This window comes from Gorilla gorilla, chromosome 1 (genome assembly GCF_029281585.2).
Source record: "Gorilla gorilla gorilla isolate KB3781 chromosome 1, NHGRI_mGorGor1-v2.1_pri, whole genome shotgun sequence".
Classification (NCBI taxonomy): Eukaryota; Metazoa; Chordata; class Mammalia; order Primates; family Hominidae; genus Gorilla; species Gorilla gorilla.
Window position 1 is genome coordinate 223196045 of NC_073224.2, and position 24718 is coordinate 223220762.

The 24718-nt window shown below is 44.0% G+C and overlaps 1 protein-coding gene across 3 annotated transcripts in view; it reads left to right on the top strand.

The window, feature by feature from the left end:
• The window catches only part of LOC115930164 (neuroblastoma breakpoint family member 9), a 469129-nt gene that overhangs the window by 39302 nt on the left and 405109 nt on the right, over positions 1-24718 (top strand). For all 3 annotated transcript variants that reach the window (XM_063702367.1, XM_063702365.1, XM_063702371.1), the window contains exons 2-7: positions 2488-2651; positions 3694-3745; positions 4382-4554; positions 5259-5310; positions 5928-6100; positions 6815-6866. In XM_063702367.1, the coding sequence (XP_063558437.1) occupies positions 2488-2651; positions 3694-3745; positions 4382-4554; positions 5259-5310; positions 5928-6100; positions 6815-6866 (666 nt within the window). The remainder of the gene's footprint in view (positions 1-2487; positions 2652-3693; positions 3746-4381; positions 4555-5258; positions 5311-5927; positions 6101-6814; positions 6867-24718) is intronic.

Below are 24718 nucleotides of genomic sequence, written 5' to 3' on the forward strand. Positions count from 1 at the left end.
TGTTCTTTTACATTTGCTGAGGAGTGCTCTACCTCCAACTATGTGGTCAATTTTGGAATAAGTGTGATGTGATGCTGAGAAGAATGAATATTCTGTTGATTTGGGGTGGAGAGTTCATAGATGTCTATTAGGTCTGCTTGGTGCAGAGCTGAGTTCAAGTCGTGGATATCCTTGTGAACCTTCTGTCTCATTGACCTGTCTAATATTGACAGTGGGGTGTTAAAGTCTCCCATGATTATTGTGTGGGAGTCTAAGTCTCTTTTTAGGTCTCTCAGGACTTGCTTTATGAATCTGGGTGCTCCTGTATTGGATACATGTACATTTAGGATAGTTAGATTTTCATGCTGAATTGATCCCTTTGCGATTATGTAATGGCCTTCTTTGTCTCTTTTGATCTTTCTTGGTTTAAAGTCTGTTTTATCAAAGACTAGGATTGCAACCCCTGTTTTTTTTGCTTTCCATTTGCTTGGTAGATCTTCCTCCATCCCTTTATTTTGAGCCTATGTGTGTCTCTGCACATGAGATGGGTCTCCTGCATACAGCACACTGATGGGTCTTGACTCCTTATCCAATTTGCCAGTCTGTGTCTTTTAATTGGGGCATTTAGCCTATTTACATTTAAGGTTACTGTTGTTATGTGTGAATTTGATCCTGTCATGATGATGTGAGCTGCTTATTTTGCCTGTTAGTTGATGCACTTTCTTCCTAGCATCGATGGTCATTACAATTTGGCATGTTTTTGCAGTGGCTGGCTGCTACTGGTTGTTCCTTTCCATGTTTAGTGCTTCAGGAGCTCTTGCAAGGCAGGCCTGGTGGTGACAAAATCTCTCAGCAATTGCTTGTCTGTAAAGGATTTTATTTCTCCTTCACTTTTGAAGCTTAGTTTGGCTGAATATGAAATTCTGGGTTGAAAATTCTTTTCTTTATGAATGTCGAATATTGGCCCCCACTCTCTTCTGGCTTGTAGGGTTTCTGCGGAGAGATCCACTGTTAGTCTGGTGAGCTTCCCTTAATGGGTAACTTGACCATTCTCTCTGGCTGCCCTTAACATTTTTTCCTTCTTTCAACCTTGGTGAATCTGACAATTACGTGTCTTGGAGTTGCTCTTCTCGAGGAGTATCTCTGTGGTGTTCTCTGTATTTCCTGAATTTGAATGTTGGCCTGCTTTGCTAGGTTGGGGAAGTTCTCGTGGATAATATCCTGAAGAGTGTTTTCCAACTTGGTTCCATTCTCCCCGTCACTTTCAGGTACACCAATCAAATGTAGATTTGGTCTTTTCACATAGTCCCATATTTATTGGAGGCTTTGTTCATTTATTTTTACTCTTTTTTCTCTAAACTGCTCTTCTCACTTCATTTCATTAGTTTGGTCTTCAATCACTAATACCCTTTCTTCCACTTGATCGAATCGGCTACTGAAGCTTGTGCATGTGTCACGTAGTTCTCGTGCCATGGTTTTCAGCTCCATCAGGTCATTGCAGGTCTCCTCTACATTGTTTATTCTAGTTAGCCATTCGTCCAATCTTTTTTCAAGGTTTTTAGCTTCCTTGTGATGGGTTTGCACATCCTCCTTTAGCTCGGAGAAGTTTGTTATTACCGACTTCTGAAGCCTACTTCTGTCAGCTCATCAAAGTTATTCTCCGTCCTGCTTTGTTCCATTGCTGGTGAGGAGCTGCAATCCTTTGGAGGAGAAGGGGCGCTCTGGTTTTTAGAATTTTCAGCTTTTCTGCTCCAGTTTGTCCACATCTTCGTGGTTTTATCTACCTTTGGTCTTTGATGCTGGTGACCTACAGATGGGGTTTTGGTGTGGATGTCCTTTTGTTGACGTTGATTCCTTTCTGTTTGTTAGTTTTCCTTTTAACAGTGAGGTCCCTCAGCTGCAGGTCTGGTGGAGTTTGCTGGAGGTCCACTCCAGACCTTCAAACAGGGATTTCTTGGTGTCACCTGTTCTCTCCCACATGTTTAAATCCAGGGAGAGAATGTATAAATGCTTTCTGCTTATTTTTTGTTAGTATGTTTGCTAGTATTTGTGTAAGCAAAGAAATTGAAAAAATAAACATATTATATCAAAATATCGTAAAAAGGGGACCCTTAATACACAAGATCTGTGTCTGCACTGCCTCAAGAACTCTGTTCACTTGAATGCTGCATGTAAAATTCATCCCAATTTAGACGAAGTAGTTGAAGCCCTGTGTTAGTTCTCTGTGCTGCAAGTCATGATGGTAGTTTACAGAGAGAGTCTGGGTGCCCTGCATTGGCTGATCTGTGGCAAATGTACTGAGCACGTGCTGCCCATTTTTGTTTGGTCCTCAGAGCAGTCACCCTCCAGCCTGCATTTAGAAGGATAGTTTTATTTCTCTTGAAGGGAAAATGCCTTTGGTTTCTGTGAGCACTCCATTCTGTCTGCCATCAGATCATCTGGAAGGTTTTGTTGTCTAATCTCTGTTGGTTATATCTTCTGTCATCCCTGTCCTGCCTGGCTCATCAGGAATCTGCAGGAGTCTGAAGAGGAGGAAGCCCCCCAGGAGTCCTGGGATGAAGGTGATTGGACTCTCTCAATTCCTCCTGACATGTCTGCCTCATACCAGTCTGACAGGAGCACCTTTCACTCAGTAGAGGAACAGCAAGTCGGCTTGGCTCTTGACATAGGCAGTGAGTACTCCATTGTGAAGGTGATAAAGCTCCAGTTCATGTCCCAGGTAGACCCCATAATCTTTGGGCCTTGCGCCCCTGGTTGGGCTGAGAGTTGCCATCACTGTGGGTGGAACCTATATATCAATGTAGATTTCAATCACTCTGGAATCGAGTCTGAAGCACAGGCGTGGGGTGGGTCAGTGAGCTTTGCTCTCTTCCTAGTCTCAGGCCATGCCTGTTCCACCCTGGACTGACTGTCAGGACATTGAACACAAGGCGGGCGTGGCAAACTCACACCAAGCTGTGCAGCACATGTCCAGGGGTTGTCTGTCAGATCAGCTCACCTGAGTTGAATGTCTCTTGTCAGCTACAAAGTTCTTTATGAGTTTTGTTCCCAAAGCATGTCTGTGCAGTTCTTTACCTGCCCAAGGCCAGTGTCACCCTTGTCTACCTCTCCGTGGAAGATGTGACCCAGGTTTCACTGAATTTATCCCCATTTTCTGTGTCTTCTAAGTTGGCTTGTCGTAGCTCATCTGTCCATCATCTTGCTGGTATGTTTTCTAGAAAAATGGCTGACTTTTCACCCACAAAAGCCATGATAGCTGATGCTTCTGTGTAGAACCAAGTCTCATTTTGACTCAAGAGCTGGTACATTGCACCCCTGCATCAAATCTCAGTGTCCACAATCTCATAAACTATCAAATCCTGGGTATTTGATGAGAGAAGCCTGAACATTGCAGTGTCTCTCCTATGAGGCGTTAGAACGAGTTGCCTCAAATCTATTGGGAAAAACATTGCTCATTTGTGTACACAAACCTAGGACAGAGCACACTGGGAAGATCACATTCCAAAACAGGGGCATTTTGCCCAAGGCTCATGAAAGGAACCAAGTCAGTTCTCTCAAGACTTGCCCTCAGGCCTCCTGGTATATTTCTCTCAAAGTCTCCTGTTCTCACACTGAGAAGACTGATGTCCCTGTGTTAGGATTGGACAGAGGAATGTTTCCATGTGCAAGGAAGAACTGCTTCACGTAAGAGGCCCTGTCTGAATTTATTTGCAGGACATTGGTGTGATCAAGTGAAAAAGGAGGACCAAGAGGCCACAAGTCCCAGGTGAGTCTGAGAAATTATGGACAGTAAATTTGATGTTGACACCTGGAGATGCCAAGTCTGGGGAAAACAGTACATGCTGAAAATAATGATTTCATCTTGTCAGACAAGTCTGAATTATGTCTACTAACATTGCTTTTGGTTCTCATTACAGTAAATGTTTAGGTTTCCATTTCTTCCTATCCTTCTCATTTACTAACCTAGTGAAGGTTGACCATACTTCAAAAGCTGTATTCTCATGGTGACTGCAGGGAAGCTTGAGCACATTTTATGCAAAATTATTGAGCCCACTCTTTTCATGATCACTGTTCATTGTGTGTCCTGAAGGCACAAATATAGAGTGTTCTTTGACTCTCTCATCAGTGTGTCACCTGGCCAATTCACTGAGCTCACTATCTCTCTCTCTCTCTCTCTATCTCTCTCTCTCTCGTGTGTGTGTGTGTGTGTGTGTGTGTGTCTTTCTCTTTCATCCTTTTCTACCTGGCCCTGGTCTGTCCCAACATGAAGGCAATAATTTGTTGCCTCATTAATAGATCTGTCCTTTTTCTTTTGAAACAGTTCCTTATGTTACCCATGAAGCTGGGGCTGTGTGGTTTCTGATTCCCCCTGGCTTATTCTTTACTTTTCCTGCTTTTCCAGGCTCAGCAGGGAGCTGCTGGATGAGAAAGAGCCTGAAGTCTTGCAGGACTCACTGGATAGATTTTATTCAACTCCCTGTGGGTATCTGGAAGTGCCTGACTTATGCCAGCCCTACAGAAGTGACTTTTACTCATTGCAGGAACAACACCTTGGCTTGGCTCTTGACGTGGACAGTGAGTACCTTACTGTGAAGGTGATAAGACTCCACCTGGTCCTCCAGATATGGGTGATATTCCTGTTCCAAGTGGCCCTTATTGACCCGAGAGATGTCATTGCCGCAGGCAGGACCCGTGGGCGCATAGAGGTTGTAATGAAATTGTAGTTTCAGTTGGAAGCCCAGACATGAAATGGGTCAGTGAGCAAGGCTCTATTCCTAGTCTCCAGCCATGCCTGTGGCAACCTGAGCCCACTCTCAGCACATTGGACCCAGGCAGATGTAAAAAATTCACAGAACTATGATTTGGACTCAAGGGTTTGTAGATTTCCTCCTTCATTCAAATTTCAGTGTCTTGCAACCACGAATGAGCTGGGCATTTGATGAGACAGGGCTGAATACTGCAGTTTTCCTCCTAGAAATCATCTGGGTCATTTTCTTTGAATTGATGGGAGCAATAAGGCATAACTGTTTGCACAAACTTGGGATAAATCATTTTCGGATAACTGTCTACCAGAATAGGGACATTTCACCTTGGTTCTGAGATGCAAACCAAAGAATCTCTATCATGACCGGCTTTGAGGCCTCCTGAAGTATATCTCTCACATTGTCCTGTTCTCATGCTGAGGAGCCTGAGGTCCCTGTGTGGGGATCAGACAGTGGACTGTTATGGGTGTAGGTGAATTGGCTTATTTTGTCTGTCCCTATCTGAATTTATTGCAGGAATTAAAAAGGACCAAGAAGAGGAAGAAGACCAAGGCCCACCATGCCCCAGGTAAGTTTGAGCAATTGTCAACAGCTAATTCTGTGTTGACACCTGGACACTTCTGGTTCAGGGAAAGCAGAGCAGGCTGACATTATCAATTATATGTTTTCAACCAAGCCTGAATTTTTACTACTCACATTGCTGTTGGTTTTCATAGCAGTAGATATTTAGGTTTCCGTTTCTTCCTCCCCTTATCATTTACTAACCTACTGTAGGTCGACCATACTTCAAAAGCTGTATCCTCATGGTGACTGCATGGAAACTTGAGCACATTTTATGGAAAATTATTGAGCACAGTCTTTTCATGATCACTGTATGCTGTGTGTCCTGAGGGCACTAACTCAGAGTGTCCTGTACTCCCTCCTCAGTGTGTCACCTGGACAATTCAGTGAGCGCTTGCTCTCTCTCTCTCTCTGCCTCTTTCTCTCTGTCTCTCTGTCTTTCTCTTTCATTCTTTTCTGTTTGGCCCTGTTCCATCCCAGCTGAAGGCAATAATTTGTTACCTCATTAATGGATGTATCCTTTTTCTTTTTTAACCACTTCCTTATGCTACCCATGAAATCTAGTTGGGGCTCTGTGGTGTCTGATTTCCCCTGGCTTATTCTTTACTTTTTCTACTTTCCCAGGCTCAGCAGAGAGCTGCCGGAGGTAGTAGAGCCTGAGGACTTGCAGGACTCACTGGATAGATGTTATTCGACTCCTTTCAGTTATCTAGAACTGCCTGATTCATGCCAGCCCTACGGAAGTTGCTTTTACTCATTGGAGGAAGAACACGTTGGCTTTTCTCTTGATGTGGATGGTGAGTACCTTTCTATGAAGGTGATAAGGATCCACTGAGTTTTCTGTATAGAGATCATATTCCTGCTCTAAGAGGCCGTTACTGAGCTGAGAGATGTCATTGCTGCACTGAGGGCCTATAGGCACATATAGGTTGAACGAAACTCTAGTTCTACCTGGAAGCCCAAACATGGGATGGGTCAGTGAGCGTGGCTCTCTTCCTAGTCTCAGGCCATGCCTGTGGCACTCTGATTCTACTCTCAAGGCATTGGGCCTGGGCAGATGGGACAAATTCAGAGAACTATGATTTTGACTCAAGGGTTTGTAGATTTCCTTTCTCACTCTAATTTCAGTGTCTAAAATCCTCACAACCATGAACAATCTGAGTATTTGATGAGACAGGGCTGAATATTGCAGTTTTTCTCCTAGAAATCGTTTGAGGGCATTAGCTTTAAATTGATTGGAAAGATATGGCATAACCGTTTGCACAAACTTGGGACAAATGATATTGGGATAATGATCTACCAGAATAGGGACATTTTACCCTTAGTTTCTTTGACAAAAACCAAGGAATCACTCTCATGACCAGCCTTCAGGCCTCCTGAAATATATCTCTCACAGTGTCCTATTCTTATGCTGAGGAGGCTGAGGTCCCTGTGTGAGGATTAGACAGTGGAATGTTATGTGTGTAGGGGAATCAGCTTAATGTGTCTGTCCATGTCTGAATTTATTGCAGAAATTGAAAAGTACCAAGAAGGGGAAGAAGACCAAAACCCACCATGCCCCAGGTAACTTTCAGCAATTGTGGTCGCTTAATTCTGCGTTAACACCTGGAGACGACAGATCCAGGGAAAACAGTGTGTTTGATTTCATGTTTTCAATGAAGGCTGAATTACTCCTGCTGACATTGCTATAGGGTTTCATTGCAGTAGACGTTTAGGTTTCCGTTTCTTCCTCCCCTTATCATTTACTAATGTACCATAGGTTAACCATACCTCAGAAGTTGTACCCTTATGGCAACTGCATGGAATTTTAAGCACACTTGATGGAAAACTATTGAGCTCACTCTTCTCATGATCACTGTTTGCTGTGTGTCATGAGGGCACTAACTCAGAGTGTCCTTTTACTCCCTCATCAATGTGTCACCTGGCCAATTCACTGAGCTCACTTTCTCTCTCTGTCTCTGTCTCTCTCTGTCTCTCTCTCTCTCTGTCTTTCTCTTTCATTGTTTTCTACCTGGCCCTGTTCTATCCCAACATAAAGTCAGTAATTTTTTTACCTCATTAATGGACCTATCCTTTTCCTTTTTTGACCACTTCCTTATGTTACCCCTGAAATCTAGTTGGGGCTCTGTGGTGTCTGATTTTCCCTGGCTGCTTCTTTAGTTTTGTCTCCTTTTCCAGGCTCAACGAGGTGCTGATGGAAGCAGAAGAGCCTGAAGTCTTGCAGGACTCACTGGATAGATGTTATTCGACTACTTCAACTTACTTTCAACTACGTGCCTCATTCCAGCAGTACAGAAGTGCCTTTTACTCATTTGAGGAACAGGACGTCAGCTTGGCCCTTGACGTGGACAATTGGTTTTTTACTTTGACAGTGATAAGGCACCACCTGGCCTTCCAGATGGGAGTCATATTCCCACACTAAGCAGCCCTTACCAAGCTGAGAGATGTCATTGCTGCAGGCAGGACCTATAGGCACATGTAGGTTTGAATGAAACTGTAGTTCCCTTTGGAAGCCCAGTCATAGGATGGGAAAGTGGGCATGGCTCTATTCCTATTCTCAGACCATGCCAGTGGCCACCTGTGCTCAGTCTGAAGACATTGGACCCAAGTTAGGTGTGACGCGTTCACACGACTATGTAGCACATGCCGGGAGTGATCTGCCAGACATTCTAATTTGAACCAGATATCTCTGGGTGGCTACAAAGTTCCTCAGGGGTTTCATTTTGCAGGCATGTCTCTGAGCTTCTATACCTGCTCAAGGTCAGTGTCATCTTTGTGTTTAGCTCATCCAAAGGTGTTACCCTGGTTTCATTGAACCTAACCCCATTCTTTGTACCTTCAGTGTTGGTTTGTTTTAGCTGATCCATCTGTAACACAGGAGGGATCCTTGGCTGAGGATTGTATTTCAGAACCACTGACTGCTCTTGACAGTTGTTAACCCACTAGGCTCCTTTGAGTAGAGAAGCCATAGTCCTTCAGCCTCCAATTGATATCAATACTTAGGAAGACCACAGCTAGATGGACAAACAGCATTGAGAGGCCTTAGCCCTGCTCCTCTCAATTCCATCCTGTAAAGAACAGGAGTCAGGAGCCGCTGGCAAGAGACAGCATGTCACCCGGGACTCTGCCGGTGCAGAATATGAATAATGCCATATTCTTGCAGAAAACGCTTAGCCTGAGTTTCATAGGAGGTAATCACCAGACAACTGCAGAATGTAGAACACTGAGCAGGACAACTGACCTGTCTCCTTCACACAGTCCACGTCACCACGAATCACACAACAAAAAGGAGGAGAGATATTTTGGGTTCAGAAGAAGTAAATGATAATGTAGCTACATTTCTTTAGTTATTTTGAACCCCAAATATTTCCTCATCTTTTTGTTGTTGTCATTGATTGTGGTGACATGGACTTGTTTGTAGAGGACAGGTCAGCTGTCTGGCTCAATGGTCTACATTCTGAAGTTGTCTGAAAATGTCTTCATGATTAAATTCAGCCTAAACCTTTCATCAAGAACACTACAGAGTCAATACTGTGAGTTTCCAACCTCAGCCCATCTGTGGGCAGAGAAGGTCTAGTTTGTCCATCAGCATTATCATGATATCAGGACTGGTTACTTGGTTAAGGAGGTGTCTAGGAGATCTATCCCTTTTAGAGACACCTTACTTATAATGAAGTATTTGGGAGAGTGGTTTTTAAAAGTAGAAATGTCCTGTATTTCAGTGATCATCCTCTAAACATTTTATCATTTATTAATCATCCCTGCCTGTGTCTGTTATTATATTCATATCCCTACACTGGAAATTTTCTGCCTCAATGTTTACTGTGCCTTTGTTTTTGCTAGTGTGTGTTGTTGAAAAAAAAAATTCTCTGCCTGAGTTTTAATTTTTGTCCAAAGTTATTTTAATCTATACAATTAAAAACTTTTGCCTCTCACTCTGGACTGTTGGATTGTTTTTTACATTCAGCGTTATAATCTTTTGTTATGCTGATTGGTTTTGGTGGGTACTGATGCGAATTAATAAAAACATTTTCATTTCCCTGTTTATTTTCTAATCTCTTCCACCTTGTAGGCTATGTTTACCATATGTAGCAGAATGCATTTACTCCATTTCTTGGTTCTAGATATTTATATTCTTTGTGAGAGTGTGTGTGTGTGTGTCTGTGTGTGCCTCTGGCATTTAGGAAGGGTTGTGTAGCTCATGTTTGATATTGACTAAAAATGTTTCATAGTTTTCTCCCCTTTGAACTAGACACACTTCTACTATTTGGTTTATACGTTTTAAATTATGACTTTCAACGTCAAATATTTCCATATGACAGTCAATTACATGATGTGTTTTCTTTTTCCTACCTCCTTTACCTGCCACTTCTCATAATGGTATTTGAAGCTAAACATATACCAGTGACATTCTGTGGTTGTCATCTTGCCCATACCTTGGTTTTTGGTTTAGATCCACAATTAAATATATTAATGCTCATGAGCTGTTCAAAAGTGAATGTCCCAGTCATCACTTGCTGAGTGGTACTCATCCTTAACAGAGTCCTCATGAGGGAATCAGGTCTCGCTGAGTTTCGCATGTTTAATAATCTTCCTCGCGGTCTTGATACATGGATCGCATTACTGGATATAATGTGCTTGCCCAAAATGATTTTTCTTGCGTTTTTAGGAGCTATTGTCTTCCTTGCGGGACATACATGGTGTATGTTCTCGTTGTGGGATTCTATTTTGTTCTACCAGGACCTATAATTTCTGCCAGTTACTTCATTTGTTCTCTTCACCATGAGTCTCCAGAGGATGCTTCCTTTGTCCATGCCTCCCCATCTCCCAGCAATTCTGCATTTCCAAGACTGGCAACTCTGGTCCTCTGCATGGTGAAGCCCCTTCCTTTCAATTCCCCAGTAGCCAGTGCTCTAATCCACCAGGTCTCAGGCATGATCTGTGTTTCTCCACATGCTCTTTCTGAGGATAGTTTTACCTGTGTTCTGTCATGAACAGGCCCTCCCTGCTGTCCTGGCCTCGATTTGCATAGTGTTTCCTGCTCCCTCTGCCCTTGTGTGGCTCCCAGACCCAGTGAAAGAAAATCACCTGAGGGCCACAGTGTTCCTTAGCCCTGGTGTTTAGGGGCAGGGTTATGGGTGGGATTTTTGACTCTCTAAGTTAACCCCTAGGGCTTTGAAGTGTCTGTTGAGAAATTCAGCTGTTATCATCCTAGGTGGACTTGCTCTCTCCTGTCCTCCTACTTCAAATGCAGAACTTCAATCGTGTACAAAAGAAGACTGAGTCATATAATAGAACACACCCTTATTCATTGGCTGGCTTCACCAATCATCTCATGGCTGAACTTGTAAAAATACACTCTTAGCCACATACCTATGAAATGTATATGTGTGTGTATACATATGTGAATTTGCTTCTGAGATTATGGAGGCTGAAATTCCCAAGATGGAAGGAAAGCTGGATACCCAGGAAAGCATTTGTTTCCTATTAGGCCTCTTAATTCTCTCCTGACCTTTGATTGATTGCATGAGTCCCACTCCCGTTAAGGGGGGCAATCTGCTTCACTTAGTCTGCCCATCCCGATGTTAATCATATGTGAAACACTCTCTGGAACACAACTAGAATCACATTTGGCCGAATGTCTCTGCACCCCGGTGCTCAGTCACAGTGACACGTGCAAGTAACTATCACACTTGCCCTTTGTCACATTTGTCATTTCCCCTGATTTTCTCCCAATCTGCAGCTTATATTTCTTCTCTTAATACTGTCTCACGTTGAGCAAAAACTTTTAATTTTTATAAAGTTGAATTTATCAATGTTTTCTTTAATGGTTTGTGTTTCTTGATAACAAAGAACACTTTGCCTAACCGTGTCGTGAAGATTTTGTCTTATATTTTCTGCTATACTTTTTCTACTTTTATAGTTTATATTTAGTTGCATGATCCATTTTGAGTTAGCTTTTGAGTCAGTATTGAGGTTCAGGTGAATCTTTTTCCCTTGGGGATATGCATGTCCAGTTGTTTCTACACAATTTGTTGACAAGAGAATGCCTTCTCCACTGAATCATATTTGGACCTTTGTCAATCCATTGGGTGGTTGAGACTGGTCCGAGGGCTGTCCTGGTGTCTGGACAGAGAGACAGGGCATGAAGTAGGGTGGTTCTTATGGGAAAAATTAAGGAAGGCACATTTTTCTATGAGGCATAGGAAGCCCCAAGCACAATTGGGGTACCTTCTACCAGCATGTGATAGCACATTCATCTCTGCTGTCTCTACCTCTCCTGTTGCAAAAGCTTGGGTGTGCATAGACACTGAGGTTGAGTGGTGTCTTTGGGCACTTTTGAGCATTGACACCAAAGCTCCAGCATCAAATCTTAGAATGTCAAGCAGCCGGGTGGATCACCTGAGGTCAGGAGTTCACGACCAGCCTGACTAGCATGGTGAAGCCCCGTCTCTACTAAACACAAAAAATTTAGCTGGGCATGGTGGTGCATGCCTGTAATCTGAGCTACTTGGGAGGCTGAGACAGGACAATCGCTTGAGTACCTGGGAGGCAGAGGTTGCAGTGAGCTGAGATCACACAATTGCACTCCAGACTGGGCAACGAGAGTGAAACTCCATCCCCCCAAAAACAAATAAATAAAAATAAAAGAATATCAAGCAGTCAAAGAAGCAGGAAAACATGACACATACTGAAGAATCTAATAATCTGGTTGAAATTGACACACACGTTGGAAATAGAAGAAAAGGACATTACAGCAATTAGTATAATTGTATTTTAATTAAATGGAGAAGTTGAAGATTTTTTAAATATCAAATTCTGTAGATAAATCTATGATTTGCAGTGTGAAATGGAAGAAGGCACTGGATTAAACATTGCAGAAGAGAAGATTATTGAACTAGAAGGAATAGAAGTTGAAACTAACATAAATGGAACACACATTAACAAATGACTTGAAAACATAAAAAGACCATCAGCATCAAAACTTTAAACACCCTAGTATAGGGCTAAATGGAATCCCTGAAGGGCGTGTAGTGGAGAAGAGAGACAAAGATATTTAAAACATACTGGATGAAAGATTTAGAAGCTCCATGGAAACCATAAACTTCAAATATTACAGAAATATGATTATCCTAAGAACAAGAAACATGCAGAAAACTTCACCAAGGAACACCTCAATCAAATCCATCAAAACCAGTGATAAAAAGGAAATCCTAAAAGTAATAAAAGGGAAAAGAACATGTTACATACAGAGCACTAAATATAAGGATGGCATAAGATTTCTCATAGGAAACTTTACAAACAAGAAGTTTGCAATAAAGTACTTAAAAAAAGAAAAACTGTCACCTACAATTCTACACCTGGCCAAATTATCTTTCAAAAATAAACATGAGAAAAAATAGTTTTGAACAGAAACAAAATGATCTCAATTTGCAGATGGTGTGATCCTATGTATAGGAAATCCCAAATAATACATACAAAGGCAAACACACATACATGCACACAGACACCAGACACACACACACACACACACACACACAGACACTATCAGAGTTAATAAGTGAATTCAGCAAACTTTCAGCAAACAATCCATTGTGATGTCAATGAACTATCTGAGAAGAAAACTGACACAATGATTTCATTTATAATAGCACCTGTAAGGATAATATGCCTGGGAATAAATTTGTTCAAGAAGGTGCAGTACTTGTACACAGACAACTACAGAACATTGCTCGAGGAGACTAAGGAAGACCTAAGTCAATGGAAAGACATCTTGTGTCCATGGGTTGGAAGTTGTAACATGGTTAAGATAAAAATACAACCCAAAGCAATCCACAGACTCAATACAATCCTATCAAAAAGTGGCCTTTTTTACAGGAATGCCTGAGAAGAACTTCATGTTCCTAAAAAATAGCAAGTGTCCCCCCAAAACAAAAGCAATCTTGAAATGCAAGAAGGAACGTTCTCTATTCCAAAGGTCTTTAACTGCTCTCAGCGATACTTGCTAATCTTCAATATATAGGCTTTCACACACCTTTTTTTCTTCTTTTGTTTCTAGACACGATCTCACTCTTTCACTCAGGCTGGAGTACAGTGGCAAGATCACAGCTCAGTGCAGCATGGAATTCTCAGGCCGATGACATCCTAGGGCCTCATCCACTGAGTACCTGGGACTACAGGCTCACACCACCACAGCTGGATAATTTTTCTGATTTTCAGTAGAGATGAGGTCTCACTATGTTGCCTAAGCTAGTTTCAAGCTTCTGAGCTCAAGCGAACCTCCTGCCAAGGCCTTCCTAAGCGCTAGGATTTGAAGGTGAGCCTGGCTGGCTTTCACATCTTTGCTATGTAGTTTATATTTCTTGGTGTTATTGTAAATGTTTATGAAAGGAATCTTTTCAAAATTTTGTATTAAAATTATATATTTAAGGAATTACATATATTATATATATTTAAGGAATACAACCTGAGGACTACATATACATATACACATACACATACATATATATATACATATATGTATACTATACATAATGAACTAATGCCTACTAGGTGAGGGGCTGCCTTGTGAGCAAACCCAAAGTCCTTGGCTCACAAAGCCTTGTCTAGAAAGATGGAGGGATCAGCAAGCTGGGCACACAGCAGGTTCTGTCTTTAGTGCAGGCACCTGCCCACTCGGGTCTCTGGCAATCCTGACCAGGCTTCATGATGGGTGAGGTGAGCTAGGAATGGGAAAGTGGATGACCTCAGACCCAGAGACTGCAGTTGTCACCTGGGGACCTGGCATGTGCGTGGAGGAGTCTCCCACTGATTTGGCCCTGGGTCAATGCCCAAACATGCACAAGGACAGGACTGTTGGCCTCAATGTTTTAGGAGCCACCAGTCTTCTAAAGAGGGTTTGTGGTGGGGAAGAATGTTCAACAAAACAGAAGAGTTATGGGTACTCTAGCTTGGCAACAGAGAATACTTCCTTGTGCTACTAAATGACAATATTTGACAATTATGGATGACACAATTGAGCAACAGCTTTCACGGTTTAACAAGCAGGGTCTCTGGAACACTAGGTTAGTGCTGTCAGAAGTTGACTGAAAAGTCTGTGGTTTGAGCCCATCCAGTCGCGTTAATGTTTCTAGCTGATGTGACCTTCCCTCTGAAGAGTCTCTTCCTTGGACCAAATATATCTTCAAGCTTCTCTTCTTCTTGTCTCTTGTCTATTTTCCAAGGTGCCTCTTTGTTGCTTGGGGCAAAAAAAGTTCATTATTAATCCACATCCAGCAAACATCTACCCTTACTTATCCCGGTTTTTAGGGTTTTGAGTTTGTTTGTTTTCTCAGCTTCTCATATTTGGAATACTGGGAATTCCTAAAGTGGAGAACAACAGAACCTGAATCACACCTATGGTGAAGCCACAGGCCCTGGGTGAAAAACCTAATCTGCTCGCGTTTAAAGATAAACACATTAATTTTCTGTGCTTCCATTTCTATCTGTCTAATGGGCTAAATCAGAACACTTAATTTGTCCAATGTTTAAACGAGCAGTGCAGGAAAAGCGTGGAGCCAATGCCTGTCACATAGCAATTGGTCAACACGCATGAGCTCCTATCAGCGTCACGGCCTCCAGCATTTCCATCAGGCTTTGATCTTTGAAACGTCCTTCGTGATATGAATGGGTCATTCTTCCAACATTCTCTAACCGATGGCCATGAAATTGCTCCAATGTGTATTATTACAAATACAACTGCAGGGACCAGACTGACACATGTATCTGTCGTGCATCGCTTGTCTATTTCTCCGTAGACACCTGGAGATGGAACGGTCAGACCAAAGTGTTTATACATTTCTGATTTTGCTAATTTCTATCCAAATTACTATGAAAAGAAGCTGTAATAAGTCATACTTTTAATATTTTATGAGAATTCTTTTTTTGTCCATCTTCTGGCCAAAACTGGGAAGTACTTGCCTACCATTTCCTCTGAACTTACTTTTGCCAACATTTCTGTAGTCACACAGTGGGATCACATTGCATGCATGACATCAAACTCAAATCCTTAAATGAAAAGAGGGGTTCACATGACTGTATAAAAATGTATATTCAAAATACAAAAATGCAAATATATATGTGTATAGAAATACATATATACACACATACATATATGGGAAAGGAATTTTTTTATTTGGATACTTTATCGAAGTTATATAGACTTGAAAATTGGTTTAGTAAAACAGCAATCCCCTTGTGTACTCCCAGAGTTTCATCACGTAGAAGCAAGTATTTAGTTATCTCCTTATGTCTAAATAGATATTATTCCTTTTTGATTTTCCAGTGTAGGCACTATCTCTCCTTCACATACTTGCTCATCACCACCATCCCCAAACATGCCTCTCACTACCTTACCCTCTAACATGTTTGTGTCCTAGTTTGAGGGCCAACTACTACATTATTATAACTTGTATATGTTATTCAGAGTTCAGTCACACTGGATATACATAGCAGGAAATGAAAGGCCAGTATCTTCTGGGACTCTCTCTCAAGTGGATAAGCTTCAGAGATTTTTGTAATCTTTGGTCACCCTCTCCATCTTTTTCCTATTCCGGGTAAGTACTGGATCTGATGGGCCCAGCTCAGGTCGGGCACTCTCTCCTTGAGCAGGGGAGAGCAGGACATCTTCATGTGTAGTACCAAGAAGACACTGTCCAAAGAGGGACAGGTAGTTCTAAGACAGAAAAGTCAATCTGGGGTATGGGTAGGCAAAACGAGGACACAAAAAAAACCCATGTCTGTTCTGTGAGGGGAGCATGCAGTAGAGGGTGGATTCAGAGTGGGAGGGGAGAGTTTTGAGAGATATGGGCCATGGATAGCCCTCTGTGGGCTGGAGCCACGCAAGGCTGTTGGGGTCTCCAGGGGCAGGGAGCTGAGGAGAATCTGCCCTCCCCAACCTGGGAGACTGGTGAGGGGACTGTCCTGGTCACCAGACAGAAATGGGGTCTGGGCCAGGGCAGTTCTGGTGGGAAAGAAAGAACAGGACATCTTCTCCTTAGGTGAGGTTCTGAGGTCAGGTCTTGGTAGGGAGGGTGGTTACCTTGGGCGTTGGCCACTGAAGATGGTTGGCCAGATGAGCACACTGAAATCTATGTTCTATAAACTTGCAGTTCTAGTAAAAGAATGACTGCAGTAAAGGGTCTTGAGGAAGAGGAGGTGGAAGACCTGATTTGGGTTGGGGGCTCCAAGAAGAATGTCTGCCTTGCTGTGCAGAAGTCTTCCACATAACCTCCCTGGTCCCCTTGCTCAGTCTCCAGGCCAGACCCCCAGAGACCCTGCCCTGTGCGCCCTGGAAGTACACAGTGAGTTCAGCCAAGGCATCTCCAGCCGGGACTCATCCCTGGGCATTTCTGCGGCCTTGGGTGCCCTGGCCTTCTCCAGGCCCTGTCTTGCAGGCAATCGTCCTGCAAGGGAATGGGAGAAGGAGGCTACTTGACAGTTGACTCTGAGTGGCTCCACAAGTTCCTGACTTAGCTCCTAGTCGCTTGCAGACCTATATACCCCCATCTCATCCCCCAAATGATGAAAAGAAACTTTGCCAGGACACATGCCAGACAAATAGAACAGGACCGTTCCATAGAGCGAAGGTCTTAGGACATCAATAAGAGATGGAAACCACCTGCTAGAAGGTGCCACAGTAGGAACCTTGTTGGAAGGGAGCAGTCACTGAACTGTCAGGGTGAATCCTGGCTCCTGGCCCTCACACGCCCTTTCTCCCCCTCCCTCCTTCTCTCCTCCCTCCTGTCTGCTCTTTCCCCTCTCTCCCCTGCATCCCTCAGGTACCTTCCATGGGCCCTCACCCCTCCTTTTCAGAGGCTCCAAAGTGAGCCCTCAAAATACTTGGTAACCTTGGGCATTTCCAAAACTGGAGAGATTTGGCCACACCATTTTTAGGAGCTAGGAACGTCCTCCAGAGCTCTTGCCTAAATTTTTCTGCTGATGAGAAGAGAACAAAAGAGTTTCCATCTGGTCTGGTCCTAAGGCAACTGCTCCTTGGAGCAGAGTCTGGGCAGGAAGAAGGGGGTTGCCCAGGACCCCAGACTTGCCCCTCCCAGCTGCTGTGCTCCTCTCCCCTTCACTGTGGGAGAGCTGGCCAGGGATCGGGAACCTCTGTTCTGCACAGTTGCTGTGATCCCAGGCCCAAATCTAAATATTGGCTGATTTAGAAGGCTAAGGGAGGCAATTCCCTGGAGAGAGGTGTCAGGATCTGGGACAAGAGCAGCATCTGGTTGCCGTCCACAGAGACCCCAAGGACAGGAATCCACTGGTAGCCCATTGAAGGGGATCCCATGACAACAAAATGAAACGTGCGCATTAGAACTGGAGCCAAGACCAGGAGCTGAAAAACTGCGCCGTCCTCAGGGATGAAGGAATTAGGGAATCCCGGAAGTAAAGCTTTTCATATAGGTCATTTCTTCCAAAGAGACACAGGGCAATGGCCCAATGACATGAATAAAAGAAAACTCGGGGTCTAGGATTGAGGGGAGGCAGCCTTTTCAGTGGAGGAGACCTGTCACCTGGAGGCCCAGGGTCGCCCTGAGAGGGGAGGGGTCTTGCTGGGTCGCTGGGTCTAGGACTCCAATTGCACACAGCCAGTGGCCTGGAGGGTGGGTGACCATGACTGGGGCAATTTCCCCCATTCTGCTTAGGGAGCAATAGGAATATCATTGGCATTATACAGAAAGGTCCCACTGAGACTTGAACGCTGATCACTGTACTCAGAGTCCAAAGCGCTCACCATCCCATCATGGAACCTCACAATAGCTCATAACTGGAGGGCACTGAGTTCACAGAGCAGCCGTAGTTCCCACGCACCTGTGTTCATGCATTTCCTCTGATCCCTCAAGCAACACCGGGGAAGGTGGACCTGAGAGGGAGGAGTCGTCCTCTTTCTTTCTCTGCCCTCTCCTTTGATCAACTTTTACCATTTCCTTTGCATCTTAGAAAATGAGGCAAAATCCAGTTTGGGCTTAGGGCCAGAGAAGAGCCCTCGAGGTCTCCCTCATGGAAAACATACTCTCTCAGTTTACCAGAGTTTCCTGTACCAAGGGGAAATTTCTGCAAACAGTAATGTTATACTCTTTTTGCCTTCCCTCTTTTCCCTTTGCCCAGGGAGGCCAGATGATTGTCAGAACAGGACTTGGGACTTCCTGGGTGCCTCACCCCCTTTCCATGTAATAAATAATAGCTGACACCAAGCAAGTGGGATTGGGAGGCAGGGAAGCTTTCATTTTCTTTTTCATATACTTTTATACATTTGCTTGGTTGGTTTTGGCAAGATTTTCTCACCAGAAATGGGGATTTGTTGCATTGAAAATAAAAAGTAATCAGCCATGTTTTACATTCAACATTTATTGAACCCCTGCTGATAAAGCACTTGCCAGTTTCAATGGGGCTGCTAGAGATGAGAGTACACAATCCCTGGCTTACAGATGTCTCGTCCCAACTAAAGCCTAGGTTATCTGAAGGGGAGATTATCAATGGCAAATGCAGGCTCCTCCTGTGGAAAGAAATTCTGCTTCCTGGAGCTGGTGGTCTCTTCTCCCACCAGTTCAAAGAAGCTTCTCTCGCACTGTGGATCTGCCCTCCCTGCCCCACAAGGTTAGGGTATGTGCCATTGAGGCTGAGGGCATATGTGGGAAATTCAGACATTCTGTAACACCTGCTGTCTTCCCACGCAGGTGAACCCTTGCTGAAGCAGGACAGAAAGCAGGTCCAGGTGGACCTCCAGGACCTGGGCTATGAGACTTGTGGCCGAAGCAAGAATGAGGCTGAACAGGAGGAAACCACCAGTCCCAGTAAGAGCACAGGGTGTGGGGCTCACCTTCCCTCCCTGGAGTCAGCTGTCACATTTGGGTGCTGTTGGCCAATTCCACACCTGACAAGTAGTGGGGAAGATGAGGACAGGAGGTTAATAGGAGAACTCTTACCCAAAATGAGGCTGAGTATAAGTTTGAATTTCTACAATTAGTTTGTGGCACACTGCTAATAATAATAATAATCATACAAAGTTCTATCCAACTGATTATTATAGAAATACTAAGGCCTACTTAGAGACCACATGAGGTTTTGGAAACATGCAAACCATAAGTTAAAAATAATTTTGGTTTGCATTATAAAAGGACTACAACTATAGGGCCACCCACCACATTGAAAACCAGAAGAGAAGAAAAACAGTCTCTCTCATTCTTGAGGAAGTGTAGTGTGGCAGTTAAGAGAAAAGATCCTGGGGCCAGTCTTCTTGCTTCAAATCCCAATTTGTAAACTTTCCTATGCCCCAGTTTCTTCAAATGTTAAAATAGTAATAAAGGAACTACCTACCCCATCAGGTACTAATGTCAATTAAATGAGTAAATTCTTATAAAATGTTTTAGAACAGTGTCTGGCATCGGGTAAAATGCTGTGGATTAGTTCTCATTCTGACTACCACTGCCCCAATACACTGATGTTAACATGCTGATATATTTATTCAAAATCTTATTTTCCTTTGCCTATTTTTCACACAGTTGTAACCCAATAAACTTCTAAATTATAGTAAACTTTAGAGAGCATTAAACTTGCAGCATGCAGAAATAGCTTGTCCTGCATTCTTGTGGCTATCCTAACTAGATAAGGCCATGTTAATGGCTTGAGAAACGTCAGTGTGTGTGGAATGAACACAGGACATTGGAGGATTTGAATTCAGGCTCTGCCATGTGCTAGTTTGAGTGATCTAGAACAAGCTGGTTTACCACCTCTCTTTAAGTTTTGGTTTCCCCAGTCAGTAAAATAGAAAGTGGTGAAACCTAACTTGTGGGTATAAGGAGGATAAGAAATACTGTATTTGAATGCCTAGTACAGTGTCAGGGTTGAATAAAGTACTACTTCACCTTATTCCCTAGTAATTATTGTCCTCATGACCAAACCTGCCTCCTCTCAAAGGCAGTGGCCACAACAGCACATCCAACTTTTATTTAGGAAGACATCTTTGTCTTTTTTCAGAGCATGAGGAGCACAACAGCCACAAGGAAATGGTCGTGATGGAGGGGCTGTGCTCTGAGCAGGGGCGCCGGGGCTGAACCCTGGCTAGTTCCTCTGAGAGGAAGCCCTTGGAGAATGAGCTAGGGAAGCAGGAAGAATTCCGGGTATATGGAAAGTCAGAAAACATCTGGGTCCTATGAAAGGACATCAAAGATCTGAAGGCCCAGCTGCAGAATGCCAACAAGGTCATTCAAAACTTCAAGAACCGGGTCCGGTCCCTCTCAGTTACAAGTGATTATTCATCTAGTCTGGAAAGACCCTGGAAGCTGAGAGCTCTTGAAACCCTGGAGGGGTCTTCACCTCATAGTGTCACTGATGAGGAGGAGGTGTGGCTGTCTCATTGCACTAGGGCTTTCTACTCTCCAGGACTTCAGGACAAAAAGGACCTGGAGAGTCTCATCCAGAGAGTATCCCAGCTGGAGGCCCAGCTCCCAAAAAGTTGACTAGAAGGGAAGCTGGCTGAGGAGCTGAGATCAGCCTCATGGCCTGGGTAAAGATGGCACTGTTTGGGCACTTTCTGGATTGAAAATGTGTAAGTTTGTGCTTGGTGTAGGGTAGCTCAGGCAGTTGGAAGAAAGAACATGTCTGGGTATTCACAAGGACACTGATTTAAATGGTAGATATAGGTCTGTGGAAAAGACAGGTAGGCAAGCAGGAGGACATAGGATGATGTCCCAGTACCTGGGAGATACCAGATCTCAGGGATTTCCTCTTAGGGATATATTAGTAAAGTAATAGTATATATGGTATAGTATAGTATAGTATAGTATAGTATAGTATAGTATAGTATAGTATAGTATAGTATAGTACAGTATAGTATAGTAGTAATACTGGAATCAGACTGCCTAGCTCTGATGCTTACTACCCATGCAAACTTCTTAACCTTTCTGAGCCTTTGTCATTACCTATTAAATGAGGATGATAACAGAACCCATCTCAAAGGGTGGATATTAGGTTTAAATGAATTAATACAAGTGCTGGCCAGGTGTGGTGGCTCATGCCTGTAATCCCAACACTTTGAGAGGCTGAGGTGGGCAGAACACCTGAGGTCAGAAGTTCGAGACCAGGCTACCCAACATGGTGAAACCCTGTCTCTACTAAAAATATAAAAATTAGGTGGGCATGGTGGTGCACACCTGTAATCCCAGCTACTCAGGAGGCTGAGGCAGGAGAATCGCTTGAATCTGGGAAGTGGAGGATGCAGTGAGCCGAGATGGTACCACTGCACCCCAGCCTGGGTGACAGAGCAAGACTCTGTCTCAAAAAAAAAAAAAAAAATTAGTAAAAGTGCTTAGAATAGTGCCCAGCATATATTAAGCTCTCAATGCTATTTGCCATAGTTATTGGTGTTATTGACACTTTGTGTTGAAAACACAGACATTCATCTTGGTATGTGTCCTGGTTATCTACTGCTAAGTAAGAACCACTCTAAAACTTAGTGACTTCAAACAATACTTTATTATGCTTCAGGGTTCTGTGGGTTGACTGGGCTCAGCTGGGTGGCTCTCACTAGGGTCTCTTGTTTTGGGTCTCATCAGTTGATGGCATGAGAGTTTATGTGATGGCCATGATTGCAAAATACAGTCAGCCACAGTATCACAACACAGAAGAAATTCAGGCATCAGGTGGTGGTTAAAACAGAAGACATGAAAGGTCCTATCTAGACTTAGGATGAGATGATTCTAATTATTCATTGAGTATCTGCTGTGAATCTCTGTGATGCTGGTGCTGGAAGGGATGTGAAACACAGAACTATCTTCATTCTCACACACCTTACGATTTATCTAGGGACATATAATTAACATATATAGAACAGTTGAAGAACAGTGGCATGGTAAATTTTTTGTTTTGTTTTGTTTTGTTTTGATACAGAGTCTCACTCGGTCACTCAGGCTGGAGTGCAGTGGTGCCATCTCGGCTCACTGCAACCTCTCCCTCCCAGGTTCAAGCGATTCTCCTGCCTCAGCCTCCCAAGTAGCTGGGATTACAGGCATGCGCCACCATGCCCAGCTAGTTTTTTTGTGTGTTTTTAGTAGAGGAGGGGTTTCACCATATTGGCCAGGCTGGTCTCGAACTCCTGACCTTGTGATCTGCCTGCCTCAGCCTCCCAAAGTGCTGGGATTACAGGCGTGAGTCAGCACGCCCGGCCCATACTAAATTTTTCAGTGCAATACTTTATCAGGGTAGAATTTACTCTTAAATACCTCCTATGGCTTACGTGCCAGAATTCAGTTTGGGGGAGTTCTTTAGAGATGTTCTCATAGAAATCTCTACAGAAGCCCCCATAACTTATCATCCACTCTTTCCTCTTCTGTCCTGCATTAGGAAATATGATTCCCGGATTCAGGATCAGGCCCGGGAACTGTCTTACCTACGGCAAAAATACGAGAAGGGAGAGGTATTTGTTTTCTTCTCACCCAGCACGCAAAAGATACAGTAAAATCTTTTGAGGATCTCCTAAGGAGCAATGACATTGACTACTACCGGGGACAGAGCTTCCGGGAGCAACTGGCCCAGGGAAGCCAGCTGACAGAGAGGCTCACCAGCACACTCAGCACCAGTAAGTTGGCCACAGGGCTTTGGAATACTCTCAATCACCCCACAGTTCCAGCACCTGGTGGCCACCACATCTCCACTGCAACTTTTTAACGTAGGGTCCTGTTTCTATTTCATTTCCTGGGGCTAATACAGGATCAAGACTGTTCAGTGGGGAGCATGGAGAGGAACACACAGGGCTGGAGATGCCATGGTTACAACTCGAGAAACTTCACCACTCATGGAATGTGACCTGTGGGGCAGGGGCCGCATCTCTCTGGTGCTAAGAGGGAGTAGGGGACATGAGATGGAACGGCCTTGTTATAGGAGGAAGAGCCGTGAACTAAGAATTGCAAGACGTCGAGGCGCTGAGGCCAAAGGGTCCGTGAGGAAACAGGCGCAGCTCACGCCCCTCGGCCTACGGAAGGGACGGCAAGGAGGGTTCTACGGTTCCTGGGAGGACGAGAAGAGCCAAGAGCCCCGACTGCCGGCGCCGGGGAAAAGGCCCCGAGGCGGGGTCCGCATCCCTGGAAGGGCGGCGTCCACACTCCTGAGAGGCACGGGGCGCCCAGGGCTCGGACGCTCAAAGCCCGCCGGCTCCCGCAGCTTCTGGGAGCCGAAGAGTGTCAGCCGGGAGGATCCCGCACACGGCGCTTAGTTCTGGAACTGCATACCCAGGGGAGGATGCGGGAGCCCGAAGCCCGGGTATGTGTCTCCGAATCCCGGGTGTGGGTCCCCATGGTTTTCGTGTTGGGGATAGGCGCGGAACGCTAAGCCTGGGCCTATTGGGAGCCATAGTCTTCTTGATGGCTCGTGCTTGTTGGGCTTTTTTCAGTCCAATTTCGAAATGCAGTTGAATTTCTTACTTTGGAAACCATAATAGAAATGGCTGATCTAAGATTTTCATGACGATATTTTGCCTTTTTTGGCGCATATGCAGTTTCTGTGGTGTAGTGGTTATTATGTTCGCTTCACGTGTGAAAGGTCTCTGGTTCGAGACTGCGTGGGAACATCGTGTTTCGTTTTGTTTTTCTGTCCCTAAATTTAGTGAGTTTAATCAAGGTTGGGAAACAAACAGAAAAGTAGTTGAACCTGTGGCTACACTTTAGACCTCCTCAATCTAGACAGATCGTTGACCAGGCTACGGTTTCCACTGGTCTGCCAGCAAGAGGCCTGCTTAATATTAGCTTTGGTTCCAGAAATTCCTTCAGGTTCTCTTCATTCTCTTCTATCGCCTGGATTTTCACAGGCTGACACTGAAAGTGGATGACATCTTAGCGCATTTCCTAAGGGTCCCGCTTGGCTTCGCTTTACTCTGGTAAGTTGCAGATCTGGCTGATTTGCAAGACAACAAAAACAAAATATTTTTTAAAAAGTTCTAAATCTGCATCTGGAAGTCATAGAGTCAATATTCCTAAATCACATGAATAATGTATATACATTTGCATGCATACCCCTTCCCCAAATAATCCTCAGAAAACCGGTTAAGTTTTAGCATCTGTGACTCTGAGATGCATATGAGGTCTTTGTAAATTTAGAAGTTAAGAGTAGAAAGTACAGGTTTGTATTTTAGAAGGAGATTTGGGAATAAATGTAGCTCTGGTTGATATAGATCATATGTTAAGGTTTGTTGGCCAGAGCTGGTGTGTGTCTTGGGTGTTGGGCAAAGAACAGAGAACAGCCAAAGCTCTGCGAGGTCAATGTGAAGGGTGATTTCCTTGGTGGGCTCAAGTTTATGACGCAGCCTGGACCTAGCTTGGCTTCTCAGCTAGAGAAGAAGCATGATTCCATGTCACAGCTCCTGTCTTTGAAAAAGTCAT